Below are 22,132 nucleotides of genomic sequence, written 5' to 3'. Positions count from 1 at the left end.
TTGTTTCGCGCACAGCACTCTACTTTACGGCAGCAAATATATTACGGTACAATCATACGTCATCATTAGGAGACTCATGCTGGCGTTCAACAATGGTGACGCGCTGAGATTCGGATTAGAGTACTTTAGTCTGTTTTTACTCTATAAAATATCGACTTCAGCCTTATAAGGAATTTAAACCGTGTATCTGAACACATATAACCGGTGTACACCAAAGTCATTTAGTGAAGTGATGCGTAACTAGATCCACGAGCGTAAGTTGCTGAATGTTGTGAATGTTGTGAATATATATATATGTGAGACGATGAGTCTCACATTATTGAGACGTTTTGTCCTCTTTTTGATACAGAAACCACCATGTTCCACAACAGCTCACAGAAGAAATTCTGGACTTTTAAAAACGAGGATGAACTGGAGCAGATGCGTTACATGGCCAACGAGAAATTCCGTAGGAAGGCGCTAGAAAGTGGGAAGGTAGGGTGATGCAGCCTGAAATACAACATTGTATAACACGATGTGCGCTTTCATCGCAGTTTGATTCTCTGTTGAATTAGCCCGGTGTCGGTGACTTCACGTTCTTGGACCGCCACGAGGAGGACGCGTTGTTTCGACACTACGAGAGGAGACTGCTGGACTTCTGCAACGCTTTTAAACCCGCGATGCCCAAAGCTGTGGTGGTAGGTTTCTGTGTCGAGCTTTCCGCAATGCAGCAGTCACTCCAACAGACTGATGAACAGCATGTTTCACCTCGTTTCACCTGTGCAGGGTACAGCCATCATGTACTTCAGGAGATTCTACCTGAACAACTCGATCATGGAGCATCACCCCAGGATTATCATGTGAGTGCTGCTAATTTGGGGGTGCTGTACGGTTTAATGTGGTTTCTGTTGAAAATCACATCAGAATGTAATTTGAAACTATGTAACACCGTGTCTGTAGGTATGGCTGTTTCATTTCACAACCTGTAATGCAAATATTGTGGGAAGCAGATGCAGTATCGCACAAAAGTGAGTGCATCCCTCACTCTGTAAATATGTTATGTCTTTTCTTGGGACAACACTGAAGATATGTTGCATAAAGCTTGTTTAATAGTGTAAATGTGCTGTCTCCCTAAAATAAAATAAAAATACACAGCCATTAGTGTATCATCTGCTAGCCAAACATCCTGTAACTTCTATGGCGTCTCATTTAAAATATCAGAACGATGAGTAAATCCCGCTACATGGGTGGATGTTTCATATTAACTTACCGTGACATTTGTTAAGTTTGTCCTATTCTCTGTTGACTGTTTTTAAACTACTTAGCCCCAGTGCTTCCCTTTAAAGTTCTCCACCTACTTTTTCTTGGCCCTCTCCTCCTTGCTTCAGGCTGACGTGTGCATACCTGTCCTGTAAAGTGGATGAGTTCAACGTGTCCAGCACCCAGTTCGTGGGAAACCTTCTGCAGGAGAGTCCGGCAGGACAGGAAAGGGTCGTGGAGCAAATCCTAGAGTATGAGCTGCTTCTTATCCAGCAGCTCAATTTTCACCTGGTGGTCCACAATCCCTACAGACCTATGGAGGGTCTGCTCATTGACCTCAAGGTGTGTGCTCTCTGTTTTGATGATGCTTACGCGCCAGTAAATCATTCACAATTAAATCCTTGACCATATGGCGTTCCACAAGATGATTTTTCTCCCGTCAGACTCGATACCCGACGCTGGAGAACCCGGAGTCGCTGAGGAAGAGCGCCGATGATTTCCTTACCCAAGCAGCCATGACGGATGCAGGACTTCTGTTTTCTCCGTCCCAGATTGCTCTGACAGCCATTCTGAACAGTGCTTCCAGAGCTGGCCTCAAGATGGAAAGGTACCTATCAGAAATGTTATTTGAATCGTCATTAATTAATGTATATGTTTCAGTCACCAATTACTTTCCCCCCCCGTTTAGCTACCTGACTGAATGCTTGGGCCTTAAAGAGGACAAAGAAACTCTTATGAAGATGTATGACTCCATGAAACGTGAGTTTCATGGAGTCCAGTTTCTCTCCACAAGATGGCAATGCTGAGCTGTGTAACCATCACTTCTGATTTAAGTGTCCTGTCTTTATTTATGCAGGGATGAAAACCCTCCTGAAGAAGTATGAACTTCCCAAACAGGAGGAGGTGAATGCTTACAAACACAAGCTGGAGAGGATTCACGCTGAATTTGCTACTTCAAGCAAGTAAGGAGATGAAGAAGCCTCTGGATAACTGTTTCATGCTTTCTAATGGGAAATACACAGTCAAAACATCAATTATTAGGCAGCAAACATCTTTGGTACCTGAAATACTAATAAGAATTAAAACAAAGAGTGATTTCTATTGAAAGTTTTTGAAAAGTCCTATCTGAAGTACCAACAGTTTTAGACTTAAATTACGATTACATGTAAAATACAGTCTTTTATATTCTACAATCTAAAAACTGTCCTACTATTGTAATCTTACAATTATTTTCAATTTCATTTGGTTGTAGTCTTCACACATCATGCCCAAGTGAATAATCGCAGGCATTCAGTCGTATGCAATCAGTTTTATTTAAGTCAGGTCGTATCTAAGATGCAAAAGGTTCGAGGTTCAGTCTCGGGTAGAAAAATAAGAAGGAACACATCAGTTGTATGAAATCCAGAGAAGCTGCGTCACTACTCGCATCATTCACACCGTAAAGTGTATCCGATACAGGTACAGCTGCTGACTTATAGGCTTAGTGGTTGTGACTCATTTCTCTCCGGTGGTTTGCTAACACTTTGTGAGGTCCGCGGTGTAGTAAGTGCATCTACAGTAAACTGTTTGGTAAACGTCCGAGCTACGGCAGGCACAGGGTCAGACTCTGCAGCTTCTCGAGCCGTCGGCACCTGAGGCCGACCTTTACGGCTTCGTAAGGTTGATAAATCTGTGTGTGGTTTGACTTGGAGTGGAGCCGTATGAGAAACAGTCGTAGCAAAGGTGCACAGAGGAAACGCCACCTGTTGTGGTGACGGAGTGAGAGGGGGAAAAAACTGCAACGTAGCTAAAGCTTTTTGTTGTCATCCAAAGGCATAGAGGGAGTAAAAGTGATGGTTTCTTAGAGCAGCATATATGTAGGCCCACACACTAAAGCACGATCCATTCAGGGTTAACACATGCACAGGACAGGTTCTACGTATGCAGCTTTCTCAGCACTCTTATGCTACATCAGACACAAACACAGTATTTCCTTATAAGACTAACTACATAACATACAAAGCAGCATATATGTATATATAAAAAGTTGGGTTCGTGCTGCAAGGAAAAAACAAATACAGTGTAAGTTACAATGGTTTGGTAGCTTAGAAAAATCAGGTGAAAGATGATTGTGAGTAGAAAGGGAATTAAGGCTAGTGTTGTCCTGGAAAGAGGTGCTGTGTTTGAATTCCCTGATGACAGCAGAAATTGCTACTTCAGTACTTTGGCTCTTCTCCCCTCCAACGACGCGTTCCCCACAGTTTGTCCAAAGAGGAGTAGCCAAACAGGAAGCCCGTTAAGTCTGCTTCCTTCCTATAACTGTTCAAGACTTTTGAGGAAGTGATAGAAACACCAGGATAGAAAAGGTCAGGTTTCTGCAGTGCAGTGCACCAAGATCCTCTCCCGCAAGGTCACCACATCAAAAGTTTCTGATGGATTTTGGATTCAGACAAGGGCTTTGGAGTTGTGCAGCAAGGATTTTCCACGGAGGACAGTCACGTTGCATTTGTACCGCCACATGCGCATAGTAAAAGCACAGACTCACTCGGAGTCTTCAGTTTCACAACTCGTGGAACGAGGCGTCGCTTTGGCTGCGCGATCTGATTACAGGATTTGCAGGTGGAATTCCATAAAACTCACATTACCTGGATGGCAGCAGCCAGAGACATGATGGTGCACTCTGTCCTGTAAAATAAAATGGACATGTTTGTGAAAGACACAAGCTGTTCAATGTTACTCTGTTAGGACTCCTGGGACAGCTACCGGTATGAATGGGGTAAACTAGACTATAGGACTATGAAGATGAGGAGCAGAGTACCATTTGGTGACCTTCTGGAGGACCAAAAGTGCCACAATTCAATAAATAACTTTTTTGCTTAATTGTTTTGATTAAAAGCAAATATTACTTTAGCACATATTGCATCATGTTCTTTTTCTGCCACCCTTTCTCAAAGTCAGTGTTAGACATTTTTATAATATTTGGTCAGTATTAAACACAATTTAAATTCACAATGCATTCAGCAAATTACTGAAGAAATGTTGCATTTACTTAAATATCTAACAATTGAAATGTTTTAGTTCCAAACTTTAATAATTAGTGCTTTATTAGGTTGTGGCACATTTGGCACGCCATACATTTATGCCTAAAAACATTTAAAATGGTTGCATCATCACCAAGACACAAAACAGAGTTCACCACTTATTAATTCGCTTGTAAAACCGCTCCACTTTACCAAAATATAATTTTTTATTCTTGCAGCAAACGAAAAAGAGGATATGAAGAAGATGGCCATGTTGCCAAAGAACCTCGTTTGACCGAAGAGGTTAGAAAGTTTTCTTCATTTGAGTAAAATGTTTTCCCCAGAAATCTTAATCAGTCGCATTTTCTTTCATTGCAGGACTGGACTGATGAAGACCTCCTGTGAGATTGAGTTGTGGAATGAAACTTAAAAGTTTCTGCTTGACTCCAGTATTTTATGTGAAAAAATCTAAATGTGGCAAAATTAAGTGCACATTTCGGTTGCGTTTTCTGAGAAATAAAGATATTTTTCTACTAGTTGTTTTTTTATCCTAAAAGTGCCACATAAGACAGAGTAAAAGCGTCTGGACCTTTGTAAGGGCACAATAAACAACTCAATAATCTACTTTACAAAAAAACAGTTTAATAAGTGCATGCATGTCTGTTATACAGTCTGTACTATTAAAAAAAAAATACCACTGTAAACTTTTACTTGGTTTCTTTGATTATGTGTCCTGTCTGGCAAATGGGATGTTTTAAAACAGAAAAAGAAGCCGCAGCCAAATAATCAAATATAACTGATACAATTATGACCTGGCAAAAAATCAGCTTATCTCACATATATACTCATGATTCCAGCAAGAGAATTTATTAATATAAAATAACCATAGGTTTTCTGCAAGACTTTGAAAAAAGAACAGACAGAAATGTTTCTTTCAGCGTTTTGCAGATATTGTCACAACCTTTAAAATTAATCAGTAACAAATTACAGTATAAAAAGCATATTTGCTCAGAATCCAGTTTACCATTAAAGTGGGTTGAGAGAACTAGCTTCTTCATGTCAGTTTCCTCACACTGAGTTGAAAGTAGGGGACCATAACTTTGGCAATTTGTGCCTTTAAAGCACAGTAGGTACAAGGAAACCATATAAAATCCTTATATTTGGTCCTATTGGTGAATGAATGAAATACACCCACATCACAGTTACGAACAAAGTCCAAAAGGGAGAAATGTAGCAATCAGTCATTGGTGCAAGTTTTTTTTTTTCTTTTTTTTTTTTTTCCCCCATTTGCTGTTTTTAGGAGCTGGGTTGCTTGTTGTACTTGGACGCTGCTGCTGCATAGCTCTTTTTGTGGTGAACGAGACAAGATGATGGGTGAGGATGGGTGGGACTATCAGACGGAGACATGATGGAGAGTGGTTCCATTGTGATGAGGGGAAGAGCATGCTAGGTCTCCTCAGGGCTGCGCTCACGGAGAGGGGAGGGGGCTTGGCGCAAAGATGGACAAATGGGAGCAATGGGCTGCAGTACTACCTGTTGCTGTTGGACATGGCATACTGAGTCTGCTTCTGCTGGAGGAGCTCTGTGATGGCCAGCAGCTTTTTCAGTACGTGCTGAACGACAGGAAAAGCAGAAAGTGATTATTTTCTAGAGCGAGGCGTGAGCTGTGAGGAAAGTCGAGTTGTTGCTCTGGGTGCCTGACCTGCTGTGCGCCCCGTTCGTTGCTCAGAGTGCGCAGCTCGTCCGAGTGCGTGGCACAGACCTCGTGCAGCGCAGCCAAGTCCCGCGACAGGTCCGCCCTGAACGACTCTGGTTGTTCAGGGAGATCAGGGACATTCTACAAGCACAGATCATCATCATCACATGTTTTAGCTCTCAATTAACAGCTTCTTTTCCTCTCTGAGTCCGTTTCTTGGCTATTACTTACTTACTTGTAACAGACAGTCCTGATCTCTGTTAAATATAATAAAAGAAATATGAAAATGAGACTCACGCCTAACTCATCCAGGAACATGATCATCCGATGTTTGTTGTTTTTAATAAATGGGTTAACTCCCTCCATATAGGGTTCCTGTTAAAATAAGGAGAGAAACAAAGATCAAAATGCTATCAATATTTACGAAACTCAAAGCCAAACGGGAAAGGCTTCAGACCTTAGCACCAAATTCAACCAGGTTGGCCAGATTCTGGACAGACTTGGCCACCAATGTGAGCGTCCTGGCTGCTGTTGGAGATGGAGGGTCTGTGAAAAGAAGAGGAAGTAAAAAAAAAAAAAAATGCATAACACACTGCATCATCTCTGATGTTAAACTGAAAACTGTGTTTTTCAATAGATGCTCACCAGCAATGATGTTGAACATTCTGGGGTTGAGAATGGCAGGGCAGATCAGCCTTAGAAAGACAAAGCCACTAGAGAAAAACAATAAAAAAGCTGTTTACTCACACAGTAAGTGGGACAAATCCTGTTGACTGCAGAAATATCTCATCTGGCTTTTAAATCTACTAATGTCTTGCCCTACATGATTCGCAGGTCTACATTTACCTCACAACCCTTGTCCGCATGGTGTGGTTGCTAGGGAACTTCTGCTGAACAGACTTCTGCAGGCAGCCATAGATGAACCTTAACGTCCTTTAGAGGCCGATACAAAATGGATCATTCAACTTTAATACGGTTTTCACAGAAATATCTCACAGCTAAATCTGTGTTTTAGCCTCTGATCTTACGGCGGTAGGATGTCCGCAGCCATGAAGATCTTCTCCACAAGCTCTGACAATATGTTGAGAAGGTGAGCCAGGTTGATACTAACATCCTCATTCTTTTCCAGTTTGGAAGGATTCAACTTCACAGAGAGACAATTGGAAATTAGTTATTGTAATTCTTTACAACTGTGATTAACGAATAAGGTCTTTAAGAAGTATTTTCATCCCTTAAACGTTTTCACATTTGATCATGTTGCAATCCCACTCCATTGTCTTTTACTAGGATTTTATTTAAACCAACACAACGTTGTGTAGATTTTAAAAGTGTTATAAAGATGGAAAGCTTGTAAACCTGCCTTTTGCTGGATGTGCATCTGCACACATAAACCCTAAACGTTTTGCCCATTCTTCTGTGTAAAATAGGTCAATGCAGCTGGATGCGGCAGATTTTATTTACATTTCTCAAAGAAAATGAGACTAAATGCAAACATCAGAGGCAGTTTTTATATTTTTGCACGTAAAAAAATCAGTTTCCCTTCAACTTCAAAATCAGGCATTACCTTATTATTGGTCTCATATAAAATCCTCTACAGTTATATCTTTGTTGCAACAGGGCAAAATGTGACAAAAGAGCAAGAAATATGATTTTTGTTGCAAGGCACTAATGGTGTAACTATATTTTAGTAAACAATACATGAACTCTCACAAGTATGAGTTATGGTGCAGCAGCTAAAAGTTTGTTGCATCGTACCTCACACGACTGTTTGCTTTCCATGATCTTGAGGATGGTGTCCTTCAGCGCGTAGTGGACAAAGGGCGTGGCCGTGGCCTTCATGTACTGCTCCATGAGCGTGCTGGCCAGTGTAGTTGCTCTGAACAACGTTGTTGCCTCATCTGGTAAAGGCCCGCAAACATCAGATGTTATACAAATAGCTGCCGTCACACACATTCCTCAGTTTACATCACACAGATTAAAAAAAGAAAAAAAAAGTGCTAAATCCTGCAAAACAATGAAGAGTATTACTAAGCTGCAAGAAGACTTGTGACAGCATGCCTTCACTATAAACGATCCCTTCATGTTTATCCAAATTCCTGAGGGAGGCAGCTAACCGATTCTTGGATCCAGGTGATTGTTGCCTTTTTTTTGCAGGAGTTTAATCCCTGTGTTTGTGATTCTTACCCTCCATGTTAATTTCTCTGTCGTTGAGCGTCCTCAGTAGAGGCGCTTCAGCCTTCTCGTGCCTAAAGATCCGCAGGAGGAGGCTGGCCAGTAATGTGCGGTCCTGACCACAAACGTTGGCCAAAGCGTAGATTGCGTGGAAATCTTTCTGCAGGATCATCTGCAGAGAACACTTTGGGTCAATGGCATTGTTGGCAGTGTGATGAGATTGCCGCTGGAAGAACTTTTCAATGAATCGGACCTCTTTAAATTCACTGTACTCCTCCTCCGGCATGATCTTCTCCATGGAGTAGCGATGGCGCACTCGCAGCGATCCCGGCTCGATCCCCTTCAGAGGGACGTGGGAGCTCAGCGGGAACCACTCGTCAATCATCTGACCCTTCTGCAAGCGACCCAGCTGGCACCGCATGAACACTACAAGGGACGTGTCAAAAAAAGCGAGTTGTGAAACAAACAAGGGAATCAAATCCTCAATAATGACTGCTATACTTACAGATGTCACAGTCTTTGTTCTTCTTTGTTTTGTTGCTCAGACTGATTTCAAAACTGTTTACTTCACTGGACAGATCACTAAAATGAGGGGGAAAAAAACACACGGTTTGTAATTCTGCAAACATTCACTGACCAAAATCAGGTGGGAGTCCCACACACTTACTCGAAGTTGAACTCCTCGGTGAAGACGGGATTCTGCCCTTCTCGTGGATGCGTCTTGGCAACCTGGACGTTGTTCAGGTAGATGTTGCAGTAAGGGTTGGCAAAATACTTCACCGGCAGCTTGTGGGCCTCCTCCACATACAGCACCAGGCTGCTCACCTGAGACAAAAGTCATCAACACACACATAAAATGTAACGCGTGTGTTAATTACGTGGCCGTAAAATGTTACGTAAATTCGTAACATGTAGCAGGCAATACTTTTCAGAGTATATAAGCGAGTCTAGTGTGTGTTGTGTGGTACAGGCACAGCAGAGGACCACTAGTTTAGTGAGAGTTGTGACTGAAAAATAAATCACCAAAATGAAGGACTTTTGAGTGCAATTATCTCTTTTCATTGGTGTGACTATCAACTGCTGTGCTACACTTTAATGAACACAAAGACTGATTATAAGCGTACCTGCCGGAGCCTTTTGTTTGACGTCGGTACAGTGGTTTTTCTTAGGTTACTACAGAACGTCTGAAGGCATTTCATCCAATCCTGCAAAAACAGAGCGATGTTACTACCATCTGAGAGACGCAAAATGACAAAACGGAAAGAAATGCATGATAGATACATAAACATTTTTTATAAAATTATAAAAACAGTTCCTATTCTCTGTGATCTACAACCTGGAGCACTTTTTGGTAATCCAACAGAAACAAACAGCAGTAAAGGTTGGGTCCATCCCTTGTGACTCTCTTAAAGGTTCCATTCTGGCATTTCTTTCTTTTAAGACAATGCAATCATATTACTAATAGTATGTAACATAATATAGTGCTAAATAAATGTATCTACTTCTCTAGAATGAAGACTTGCAAACAGAGGGCTCAATTAATTGCTAATAATTTAAGACCTGCATTTGAGGCATCTTGCAAACAGCTGAATGCTTTATGTTTTAGGAACCGAGGCAGCAATTTTAGCAAACATAGCATCTGGACAACTCCAAGATTTTTATACTATTTGATGAAAAAGCTGAAGCTTTATTTACCTGGGCCTGCTCTTGGACCTCTCCTGCAAAGTAAAATATGTACTGTTCCTCACTAAAGTGCTGGACAACAATCTGGAAACAGTTTGGCCTGAAAATGTCAAACAGAAAACAAAGCTTTACAATTTTTTTTGCTTAGCATAAGGTAAAGCCATTATCTCACGTCTGTTTTCTGGAAAATTGCCATCAGCACCTGCCAAACAGAGTGTCGTGCACACAATACACGGAGCACACACTTAGGTCTATCAGCCCTTTGGGTTTGGTAGCTCTCTTCTCGCTTTCAAAATAGATGAGCTGTGCATCATTGCCCTCCAGGATGAAGTAAAGGTTCTTCCACCTTTTTCCTTTTCCTGAAATCAGAGGAAAAACTTAGAATCCTGCCTTATGGAACTGACAGAATTTGTGAATAATATAAAACTACTAATGGAGCTGAACATAGATAGATACCTTTGCTGAAGAGGAGATAGCCTTTTTTGACTATGTTTTTGTAAAAAGCATCTTTTGTTCTCCGTCTGATAGTGTTATAAATTTCCTTCCCATCCGTTATGTCAGTTAGTACTTGCTCCTGGTGCTGCATAAGAAAACAAATCCACCCATTACAAAATAACTATGTGAAACAAAATACTTTTCTTTCATTCACAAAGTCATCAAATGTTACATCAGAGACAATTCTAAGGTCTACAGCTCCAACAGAAAAATGTTGCATGGATATTTTCTTCAAAATGTTCATTAACTGTTTCCACAGCTTTGCTCCAATATGCAGACAAATTCAGATTTTTTTTTCAGTTTTTTCCTCTATAACCAGAGTATGAGATCGCAGGAAATATTTGCGTCTTTACTTCACCAGGAGCTTTTCTCAACTGATCTCACTTTAATTACACAATCAGTTCTTGTGCTTACCTGTATGGAAACGGGTTCTTTCAGGTTGTAGCCCTCAACAATCTGTTCTTTCTTATAATGATCAATGATATCGTCAAGGCTGCAACAGAAAAAAAAAGAACAGACAAACATTGAATGGAAGACAAACTGCAATCGGTTCCAAAGGACAAGTCAAGCTGAAGCTGTGCATGACAAATGTTTAGTCGAAAGGCGTGATTGATGTGAGATGCATTCCAGCATGATGGCACCCTGGCAGACGTACCTGTTGTAGTACCTCCCTCCCATCATGTACTGATTGTTTGGAGTCGGGGAGATCTTGAACCTTTGGATGTTTTCACTAGTGCGAAAAAAGAGGGAGTAGTCCCCGGGGGTGTTGTCTGATGGTCGGACCAGGAAGCTGCAAACCTGGCCAACTAAGACATCACACAGGGTGAAGGAGACAAATTTATAGAAACGACACTATACATAGGTCATATAATCATATATTTGTGAAAAAGAACAAATAACTACCAGAGTGACAGCTCTAACTCAACAGAAAGTAAAGAAAATGTTACCTGACATAAGAAGGTTGTAAGCCTCCGTCTTTGTGATCTTTCCATGATACCAACTAAAGGTGAACATTCAAAATAACAGAAAAAAAGAGGAACTGAATTAATCATGTCGCCCATATTAAAATATTCAGGAATTGTAATTCTTCATTAAAGGTTAACAGGTAATTTTTTATATTTTTTTCCAGGGATCAAGCAGCTTACACTTTTCCCTCGTGTGGGTCCTCCTCCCGGCCCTGCAAAATAACATGCAAAGACAAACTTATTGTTTTGAATCTGTTGTGACACTAAAAGAATAACTGTCGCAAAACAGATGCAACACGGATTTATTTGTAGTAAAACTACATCACAAATTTAAAATAAAAATTACTGATACAAACCCTGTCACTAAACATGAGCTGGCTATCAAAATACGAATACAAGATGATGTTCAGAAGTTAGCATTCAATACTACTATTATATGATTTAAGGTCTGTGTGGATATTAAAATATCCCATACATGGATCAGTTCTTGGTAAAAAATTATTTTTTAAAAATGTTTATGGTGTCACAACCACAATGATAATAAGTCACTTCTTTCTCTGGCATTTACAAAAGAGGGTTGCAGATAGAACAAGACTGATCAAACTTTTGTTCTGCTACAGGGAGCATTCAGGGAGACTTCTCTAAACTATCCACACCTGTTGCTGCGCAGGATATTAGCTAATGACTAGCAGATAGTCATTAGCTAATATCTGCTTCTTATACTTATGTTACTTTATAAAGAGCAAGATACCATGTGGAATAAGCACTTACAATTTCTTGCTACCTATGCCACATTTATCAGTCTATTTTCAAGTCTACATCAAAATAACAATGAATGTTATAAATGACTTTATTTTAACTGTAATAGTCAATATCTTCTATTCTGTTTATGTGCAAACTTCAGGAAATTGCTGTAATTGTATTCAAGATTATCATGTCCTGTGAATCCCACAGCGGCCCTTGCTGGTCGGCTTTTGTGTTTTACTTACCACCTCCTCCACCAGATCCTCCACTATGAGCCCTTGCTCTTCTGTGCGAACATTGGCGACCCACATCCAGCCATCCTCCAGGTCGTTGTGAACAATAAACATGTCTCCTTTCAGAAAGCTGAGGGCACACATCAAAATATCATGACAAAACTTTCCTGCGTCACAGCAAAGAAAATATAATAAAAAGAAAAGCTTTGATCACATTGATGCATTTTGTAGTAAAAGCACATTAAGTAGAATAAATCAGAATTCTTATTTTGTGTAGGTGATGGTACTACAGTGTGGCCAGCAGGTGTCTCCTGCGGCTTAAAACAGAGGTAGATTTTGCACATCGTCTGCATTGTATAGCTTAAGGCTTGCAGGCATGTTGACTTTTCTGGCTGACTTTAGACAGATGTTTATCAGATTTAGGAAATGAGGGATGCAGATGGGAGCATCAGTGAGTGTGCGCATTGCAGCTTAACAACTGCTTTTCAATAAGTCAGATGATGTTCTCGGCAGGACGCTGAAGCATTCCACAAAATCAAGCTGTTCTTTGTGAGCAAAACAGGCAGATGTTTTCCTTCTCTGCCTGGGATCTCTGTGCTCGTGTGTGTTTGAATATAATTCACAGTAATGAAATTGCTTCTAAGAACAAATCCGAGTGGGACAAAAAAAAAGGACATTCAATTTTTGATTTGTCTATTAAGTGCTTACCTGATCTCATCGGTATCTGGCACTTTGGTGTATGGAAGTATGGCTCTGACTCTCCTCCTGTCTTCTACAGGCTGTGGAAAAAAGAGATAAAAATAAGAAGAACAAACTCTTAGCATTGATCTTCCAAAACCATCAATCATTTATTTAGTCAAAACTGATTTTACTAAGCAAGTTACAACTTATTTAAGGCGATACCGCATGAAAATATGATTAGCATTAGCTTTGCCTCAAATGACCTCACTCCTGCCTGTTGGCAAAAAAAAACAAACAAGGGAATAAGACGATAATTTCTTATACAATGTGGATGGGGAACAAAAGAAGGAAAAAAACAGTTGCTATTCCTTTTCAAAAATATATTAATATATTTCCATCCCCTTTTCCACAACTTTAACACAATTCATATGAAAAATAACTTTTGATGAGATTCCAACAGATTTAACGTCCCTTATCCACAAAGTTATCTGGAGATTTAAGTTTCACAAGCTTTTGTAGGATATTAACAGATCCAAATGATCAAGGGAAATTTCTTCTCATTCCCATTGGACTGTTCTTTATTTTTAAAAGAAACATTAAAGAGATTTACTGATTTTAAAAGATAATAATGTGGCATCAATGGGAAATCTGGACAATTTCACAAATGCTGTGATATGGCTCACAGTAATTCAGGGTTGAAATATCACGCATACCCTATTTGCAAATTCGACATTTTTCCAGGATTTTCACAAAGTGCAATAAACATGGAAGAACTCCTTTGACACAATAATCTATTTTTAAAAAATGACTCCAAAAGAAAAGAATCATATATTTAAAGCTATAAAGTCAGTCTCACCTCCGGAGGTGCCACTGGTGATAGGAGCTTCTCTCCTTTTAATAGGCAAGACACATAGCTGTAGTAACCAATCAGGTCTGATAGAGAACAGAACCGTCGACCACCAATGTAATAGTCCCCACACATGGCGATTATCCTGGAAAACAAAAGCAACATTAAGTGACAGCAGATCTTTAAATACAGGTTCTTTCAGTTTGGAGTCATTAAGTTCTAATCGGAGCATCAAGCTCACTTTTTGTTCATGTAGGATCCACTGAACAAACTTCCACCACAAATAGCATGGGGGGAGGAGGTGCGCGTGAGAGGGAAGTGAGAGGAGTAGCTTGGTGAATGTGTGTAAAAATGTGCCACATCAAAAGCATGATGTTATTCATGTTATCTTCTTAGTTACCTACTTAGCAACCAAAGACTGCTTAGAGACTAGCCTGTTTGTAGAGTCGTAGCATAAAAAGGACTTATTATAAATAAAACAAGCCTTTTTAACAAATTTAACAAAATGTTTCAGTTTTTTTTTTAACTTTACTTTTGCATGAGGTTAAATCTATATTTGGATTTTTGTTTAATTTACACCTACTGGCTATTGATTATGTCTTTATCTAAAAGTGTTAGCTTAAAGACAAAACTGTTACAGATCAACTTAGGCGACCACAGTTTGTTTATTCATTCATGGTAGGACACACTCAATAACCCCAATGTGAGATTCTGACTAATTATGTTCAAAACAGGGTCACTTCAAATAACTACATCTGTGAAAAAATAAGAAAATTTCTGTGGACACAATCAGCGTTACTTTTAGTAACTACTACATTTTAAGTAAAAGCTCATTTTTAAATATCGATCTTAAGTAGCAACAAAGAAATGTGTTTCTAACAGAAATGTGTCTGATATATCTCCAAAGTTAATTAATATGTTTTTTAAATCAAATGAATTAAAAAGAATAAAATAATAAAACAACATGGTGTGCTTTTTTAAAAATTATTGTTTAGCAAAAACAAAATGATTTACGCCCACCCAATCACTGGAAAAATCTCTTTTGTATTAACAGCCATAAAACCATTCTTATGACTGAAAAAGAGTCTTTTAGATTTGTGATGAATAAAAACATTTTTGGTAACATTTCTGTGTCCATTGTGAGTGTTGCTGTGACAGAAAACCAAGGCATCTTCAGAATATTATTTTGGTTATCGCTCAAGTCTACCAGCTAATACACTGCCACATTTAGGCCAAATCAATAAGGACAATTCCACAAAATATCTTCAAAATTGCAAATCTTGTTGCAGAACAGAGGCTCCTGAAAGTGTCTGTGTAATGTATGAAATATAAACACTTTGTGTGCAAACGTGCAAATTAGCACGCGCTGCAGCTAATTTCAATTGTTCCAGTTAATAAAAGCTTTTTAAAGCACTCTGACGTACCTGAAATGGTTGACCACATTGGTCATACTGAGGAAAGACAGGACAAATGAACCGGGCCGGCGGTCACTCTCCCTGATGAGGTAGCTGCCAGGGGTCCGGGCCTGGCGTAAACGCTCCTCTGCAATGGTTCGGTCTAGTTTGCCATGGTACCACCTGAAGACAACAAACAACAGAATAAATAAAGGAAGAAAAAAAAAACATAACACTGATAAATTACTACTTGTGAATGGAAGAATAGAGCACATGAAACCCTTAAAGTGTAAATGCTGGAGCTATTCTTTGAGTTTTAACTACCAAATGTTAAAAGTTTTACATGTTTTTCTATTATTATTTTTTGACAACTTGCTCTTCTAAAAATAGGTCAAATAAATAAATAATAAAAAAAAAAAGAGTCTTGCAGTAAGAGAATGAGGTGCAGCAGCAGCTCTTTTCACAAGAGACCTAAATGGCTTCCATTTGGTTTAGGGAGCACAGGTCTGTGCTTGTAAAGAAAACATGATAAAATATGCTTTCAACCATTAGGCTGCTGATAGTGTGCTGAAAAAGAAAGCACATCCAGCAGGAAAGCTGCTGGATGTGCTTTCTTTTTTAATGACTTTCATATCATTAAAATGAGAAACAATGCAGTTGTACAGAACAAGAATACACAGAAATAGCATCAACATGTTGACGTTAGAAGAAAAAATTTAAAAAGTAAACAGGCTAGATTTTAGTGACAACTGTATTACACACACAAGCACCCCCCACCCCCCACACACACACACACTACCTAGAAGTAGGCCAAGAAAGACTCAAACAACCTCCAGATGCAACAACCAAAATGATAAAATACAACATGAAAAACAAGACTCAGTTGTGATTGCTTCTGCTTCAAGCCAATCTTGGTAATCTATGTTGAGCAAGACATGCAGGGTTCAACACTGCATTGATGTGACTTGACAGGAAGATGCTCAACTTTAACAAGCTGCTCAGGTTTCTGCTTTTCTGCTCTATTTCCAGGTTCAATTCCTGCTGCTGATGAAGTAACCAATTAGACTTTTACAGTAATATCAGAACATGTACAACTGTTAAAAACACAACAACGCTGGGTCCTTGCCCTTTTCCATTAGGTTTACAGCCCAGTTTTCTAGTAAGAGGTTGGTGCAAACACAGCTGCAAATTCCACTGTTACTTGCTGATGTATGAGTAAGAATTGTATTAGCCATGTAGGATCAGGTCAACCCAACACAATTTCTAAACCATCTCCACCAAATGAAAAAGTTTAAAATGCATTAGAAGTTAGCTGGTTACAAGAAAAGTCGATCACTAACTCAAGACTGAATACTAGAAGAAGAAAAAAAATAAGCATGATTGAAATTAGTCATGGTGTGATATTAACAATAACCTTTTTTATGAGCCATTTGCAAATCCCAAAAACCCTCCGTGCCATTTGAAGTGTTACTTTGGCCATCTGAACTGCTTTTCCTCTTTTGGCTCCATGACAGCTTAAGGAAATGTTGCATTCATGCTTCAAATTATTACTGCCTGCTATTACGGCCTACTGTTAGTGGTCACTAAAAGACGAAGCAGTTGCTAGTATTGTTGTCTCAAAACTAGAATTTCCTCTTCAAGTAAAATAACATTGTCACATGTACTTAAGTGTGTTGTTTAAACTTGTTCATATGTTACTGTGAAATCTTTAACAAAAACCATTTACCAGGTTTATGTTTCAAAGACTTATTAGAGGAAAGTTTGTGATTTGTTGAACTGTCTTTCTGGTTGTAAAAAGTGTTTTGTGTATTTTTTTTGTATGTGTTTATTTAGCTTTCCTGGATGGCAACTTTGGTGTTGACTTTTCCAGTGACTTTGCCCACTGTTGCTGCAAACACATCAGAAAAGACATTATATTTGTTTAACAACCAACTTTAAATAGTTGTCGTTTAAACTTAAGCACATGATACTGTGAAATCTTTAACAAAAACCTTTTGAAAGTTTGGAATGCAGCGTAACTTAAGGGTAAAACACTGTATGTACATCAAAAATAAAGCTTTACTAAAATATAGAAATCCAAGTGAGCAGATCGTTGATCAGTACAGTCTGTTTGTGTCCAGTATTTGTGAATGTTGAAAACTGATGTGTGACCACTGCGGTGCAGCGGTCCCGCTCTGTCTGTGCTCCCTGAAACTTAAAGAAAACCCCAACATCAAGCCACACGTCAAAAAGACACCCCTATGATTTTCTATAATCCCACACTGACAGAAGCTGGTACCAACCGATCTTTTTTGAACCCGCTCCATTCAGAAGCCTCGACACTTCTGATAACACTCTCCAAGGCTGGCACACTTCATTACAACCCCTCTAATGTGGGTTAAAGGTGACAACTTGTGCACATTACTGACCAAATGCAACATGTGCGTTCCCTTTCACCAAACCAGAGTTGGCAAATGGGCTCTGCTGCTCTTGGATTGTAGTAGTGCGACTAATGAGCCCTGCTTCACTCATCCTGCATTCGACCTGATAGCAGATGACAGTGCTGGCAGATTAAGCCAAACCTAACATGATGTTAGGAACAGGCAGTGTGGACATAAACATTTCTGGTATGCACTAAGAAGAAAAATATATATATTAAGATTTCACCAATCTTTTGACTACAAATATCATTGAGTCTAGAGCCTCGTCAGTTTAAAAAGTTGACTACTTCTCTTCATAATTGATATTATAAGCAGTGCAGGCATTCTGCTAAATATTTCATTTCCTATACCTGCTTTGCCTTTGAAGGGCCACAGTGCTTAAAAAAACAGTGTGTAAAATTTTCTTGCAGACCTGTTGAATAAGAGTAATTTACATGGTTTAATAATTGAGAGATGCAACAGGAAGGTACAAAGTGTTAGCATTTTTTCTGCTTTGGAAAACAGACTCCATAATATATATGAATAGCCTATCCAGCTATTATATGGAAGAAAAAAACAGCTCTCAAAAAGCAAGATTTTATTGAAAACATTGCTCTTAGCCCACATATGATGTCACAGGCATATGGAGCCTGAATGTGTGGCACAAAATTATTTAGCTAACAGTTAATTTGTTTTTTCATGACATACATAATGCTTACAACAGTATTGCCGTAATGATAAATTTGCAATCCATGGCATTGGGGGAAGCAAATTTTTACCTATTTAATGCCTGCAAGAAAAAAGAAGCAAACGTGCAAAGTAACAGAACCAAGTATGAAGCTCCAAGCCAAACAAGCATTCATCCACAGTGAAAGCAATGGAAGATTAGCTGTGTCATTGGCACACCGTCTCAACCAGTGATCATCCTAGACGGCGGTAATAAGAGACACCCATCAACACATGTTCAGACACTGAACAGCACAGTCATGACAGGCTTGTAATAAACATCCTGATACAATTTCACAGAACACCACACAGATCTTCATGACCTGGAAAGTTAATTTGTAAACTAAACGGACTATAAACCTCAACCATGAAGTTTACAGTATATAGTTCTACCATCCGTTTCAGGAATGGGCAGTCATGTCAGCACATGTGTAGCAAGGAGAGCAGAAATATCTTGGCTCTGCTGAGTAAAGCTGAGCCAGCTTTTCAGCAAGCAATTCCCCGATGGTCAACAAAAGATGGGAATAAACTCCAAGTTAAATAACTAGCAGAATGCTTTTTGGGGGTTTTTTAATGCGAGAATGAAATTCTGTTTTAATGCAACTATTCCATTAACTACACAAGATTCTTAGTTATAGATGTAGTGTTTGATTCCATTTCTTGCCAGTAAGCAAACAACAGGAAGACAATTGAATACTATGTTATCGGTGTAAAAAATAAAATCACAATATGTGATTTTACAAATGCCTCCTGACCAGCCTCAGCCCCTTCCCAACGCACACAAACGACAACAAGTTGAAAATAATCCGATATAGATATGCTAAAAAATTATCAGCTGATATGGTTACTATTAATATACCGTGCATCCTTAATATTTACAATCACTTAGAAGTTTGTGGAGGAGCTGAGAGCACCTTATTGTACGAAAATGATACACAGTAAAAGAAGTTAGAAAACAAAATTATTTTGTCAAAGGTATAACTGCAGAAATTGTTATGTCTACTAAGATAGCGTATATAACTAATATTTTTTGGCAATTTTGGATTTTTAGACCTTTGCCGAGGTAGATAAGATCAATGGATAAGATCGGCTTCACGGTTAAGTACCAGCCAATCATCGAGCTTCCAAAATCTGGTCGATTTATTGTTGCACCCTACTGCTGAGTAATAGAACAGTGCAAGTAAAATTCCTTAAGTGTCACAGCTGAAGACGGTGAGCACCCATAACTAATGGGTTTTGTTTCTAAAGTGCCTTTATAAAAGAGGAAGCTCTCATAGGAGATCATACAGATTATGACCAACTGATTAGGACAGACATAAATATGATTAATGCAAATCGCTGAGCAACAAATTCAGTGCACTTATTTAGCAAAACAAGTCAGTAATTAAAACAAAAGAGAGTGTGCCAATCTGAGGCTCTGCACCGTTTATTAACTTCGCAACCGAGGCTGCGTACGAGTTCTCGCGTCGTTCCAGTCCTGGTACCTGCATGTGGGTGATTACATACACAGTACAGCTCGTCGGTGTGTAAGCAGCTTCTCAGTCTAGGTAATTCACAAAGATGTGACTGTGTAACATCTGGAATACCACCAGGCAAGATCATATATGTGCCATCATTTAATGCATGTTTTAGGGGGAAATATGCTTCAATCCAAATGGATTTAAATTTTTAGAGGTTTACAGACTAATCACTCAATGACCAATCTGCAATTGGCAAATCAAAAACAACATGAAAACATTGCTAAAGTGCTGTATTTTTTAAAACAACTCTTAAATCTATATGTACACTCTCACCAAAGTGCTAGACGCTATCGATGATAAGAATAATTAGTATATCATCAAAATCCTCAGCAGTAACAGATGTGTCTTCAGCCTCTGCCTTGCACAGCTGAACTGAAACATTCAAGTCTGCATAATATTAAACACATTTGTAATAGAGGAACAGTTGGGGGAAACAGAGAAGGAAGCTTTTTCTAAGCTCTGCAAGTTTTGACGCTTGCCTACCCTGCAAGTGCAAATGCAGCTGATTTCACATTTCCCTCTCAACCCCTGCAATGCATTCTGTTTAAAAGAGAAATGTCCAAATAGTCAATTGAATGTATTTTTAATGTTTTTTGGGGGAGGAACAGGAATCATAAATTAATTAATTAGTCCTTGGTAAATTTTGAGACGCTTCAAGCCTAAGGTTAAAGTTTTAAACATTATTTTAAGTGCCATTTGAGCATATCCACTTTGCGTGCCGTTTTATTGTTACCACAGACTAGGAATCTGGAGCTGGACTCTCATCTTCAGGGGAAATTAGAGCAACAGGACAGAAAGATTGCTGTGATTCGCTTGAGGTAGACATCGTCTCTCCCTCTGTCAGTCCGTCTGCCTGACTCATTAAACTATCATTTCGTCCTCCTCTGTTGCTATGGGTGCATCTGTACTTTGACATCTCAACAGACATGCTGTCTGTCCTTATCAAAATCAAACAGCAAAAAATGAATTAAACCCAACTTTATTGTATATCATCATTCTCTGTATGTAAAATTGATATTTTTATATGTAGTCAATGTATTTTGACGGGAATTTTTTGTATGACACACCAACAAATAATGACGCGTATAGCTTAACTTCCCTTGATATTTGACTATCTACAAAACAAAACCTTTACCTGCACAGTCAAGGCACAACTAGAAATCACAATAGAGACAACTTCTGCATTACAGTTACAGATATAACCAGTCTTTTACGGTCAGATATGTAGCACAGAAAAAAATAGCGTCGCCATTCAAACTGCCAATCTTGAAAAACAGTCAACATGGATCTAACACCAAAAGGCTCATTGGTTGTTTCACAGGACTTCCAATGTCCTACAATAAGCCTTTATTACATTTTTTAAAGGAACAATCTGTAGCAAACAGAAAAACAACTAAATAAAGAATTTAAAGGTAAAAACATCTGTTCAATAAAGTAGAGCTCAGTCATTGCTCATGTAATCAGAAGCACATGGAAGCAGCAAATGAATAAGAGTCACAATTTCAGTATTTTTAAGACATATTAATCCTCTCCAGTCAAACATCTGCAGCTAATCAATTTGACTAGCTGCATTGTTGCAAATGTTCAGCATTTGGAGCACTAATAACTTAATGTAAACAAAAACAATATTTATTTAACAGACTAAAAATTATTTATTTGACAACATTTGGGGCAAATAAATCATTTTGTGGTTTACTTCGCCACATTAAGGTTTTAAATCAGAAAAAGATCATGTTCTACTGAAGTCAGCCAAATTAATATTGAAACTTTGTGCATTAAGAGTCAATTCATAAAACAAAATATTGTGACAAAGGAATTTGGGCTGCACGAGATGAGAAAAATATACGTTATGTGATGTCAATCCACACTACGATGATGGTATTACTTGAAATAAATGTTTACAGAGTTAATGCTGTTCTACTTTGGGTTTATTGCACTCACCAACCCCAGTTAGTGAGCACAATGACATTTATATAATCAGATTTATTGCGATACATGCAATTCTTTGTTCTTCTAATAATGCTGTCACTGATACTGTGATGATATATTCACAACATGTTGTGAAACCCTGCTAAGGAGAAGCGATCATAAGGTTTATCAATACAATTAAAAAAGTTGGTTAAAACAATTATTCATCTACTAAAAATAACAATTTCTAATTTGTTTCTGATCCATAAACCTGACCGCATGATTTGGATTTCTTTTTCAGTTCGGAAAAATCTATCCCATTGGTGGTTCTGTGAGGTATTCAAAATGTCTTATTTTTTTAAATAATAAAAAACCCCACAACTATAGAGTTTAATTCAACAGATGCAATCCTGAATCCATATGTATTGATG

At 38.7% G+C, this 22,132-nt stretch overlaps 2 protein-coding genes across 2 annotated transcripts in view; one reads left to right on the top strand and one right to left on the bottom strand.

The window, feature by feature from the left end:
• Positions 1–50: 50 nt before the first annotated feature.
• ccnh (cyclin H) lies at positions 51–4,920 on the top strand. Its single transcript, XM_028033827.1, has 10 exons — positions 51–254; positions 350–474; positions 555–677; positions 766–839; positions 1,368–1,581; positions 1,683–1,846; positions 1,928–1,998; positions 2,096–2,201; positions 4,478–4,541; positions 4,617–4,920. Exons 2-10 carry the CDS (start codon positions 358–360, stop codon positions 4,641–4,643), a joined length of 960 nt encoding a protein of 319 aa, XP_027889628.1. The 5' UTR covers positions 51–254; positions 350–357; the 3' UTR covers positions 4,644–4,920.
• The window catches only part of rasa1a (RAS p21 protein activator (GTPase activating protein) 1a), a 28,508-nt gene continuing 8,909 nt past the window's right edge, over positions 2,534–22,132 (bottom strand). The window contains exons 2-26 of the mRNA XM_028033826.1: positions 15,179–15,331; positions 13,764–13,899; positions 12,935–13,005; positions 12,239–12,356; positions 11,430–11,461; positions 11,232–11,284; positions 10,940–11,090; positions 10,699–10,777; positions 10,246–10,369; positions 9,992–10,148; positions 9,802–9,889; positions 9,231–9,311; positions 8,774–8,931; positions 8,612–8,688; positions 8,360–8,532; positions 8,119–8,278; positions 7,690–7,832; positions 6,963–7,078; positions 6,781–6,867; positions 6,580–6,647; positions 6,392–6,480; positions 6,232–6,309; positions 5,941–6,075; positions 5,772–5,851; positions 2,534–3,903 (exon numbers count right to left, since the gene is read on the bottom strand). Coding sequence (XP_027889627.1) covers positions 3,855–3,903; positions 5,772–5,851; positions 5,941–6,075; positions 6,232–6,309; positions 6,392–6,480; positions 6,580–6,647; positions 6,781–6,867; positions 6,963–7,078; positions 7,690–7,832; positions 8,119–8,278; positions 8,360–8,532; positions 8,612–8,688; positions 8,774–8,931; positions 9,231–9,311; positions 9,802–9,889; positions 9,992–10,148; positions 10,246–10,369; positions 10,699–10,777; positions 10,940–11,090; positions 11,232–11,284; positions 11,430–11,461; positions 12,239–12,356; positions 12,935–13,005; positions 13,764–13,899; positions 15,179–15,331 — 2,656 coding nt within the window. The 3' untranslated portion in view covers positions 2,534–3,854. The remainder of the gene's footprint in view (positions 3,904–5,771; positions 5,852–5,940; positions 6,076–6,231; positions 6,310–6,391; positions 6,481–6,579; positions 6,648–6,780; positions 6,868–6,962; positions 7,079–7,689; positions 7,833–8,118; positions 8,279–8,359; positions 8,533–8,611; positions 8,689–8,773; positions 8,932–9,230; positions 9,312–9,801; positions 9,890–9,991; positions 10,149–10,245; positions 10,370–10,698; positions 10,778–10,939; positions 11,091–11,231; positions 11,285–11,429; positions 11,462–12,238; positions 12,357–12,934; positions 13,006–13,763; positions 13,900–15,178; positions 15,332–22,132) is intronic.

Source organism: Xiphophorus couchianus, chromosome 12 (assembly GCF_001444195.1).
Source record: "Xiphophorus couchianus chromosome 12, X_couchianus-1.0, whole genome shotgun sequence".
Classification (NCBI taxonomy): Eukaryota; Metazoa; Chordata; class Actinopteri; order Cyprinodontiformes; family Poeciliidae; genus Xiphophorus; species Xiphophorus couchianus.
Note: the sequence above shows the minus strand (reverse complement) of the source record. Positions and strands in the feature narration are given on the sequence as shown.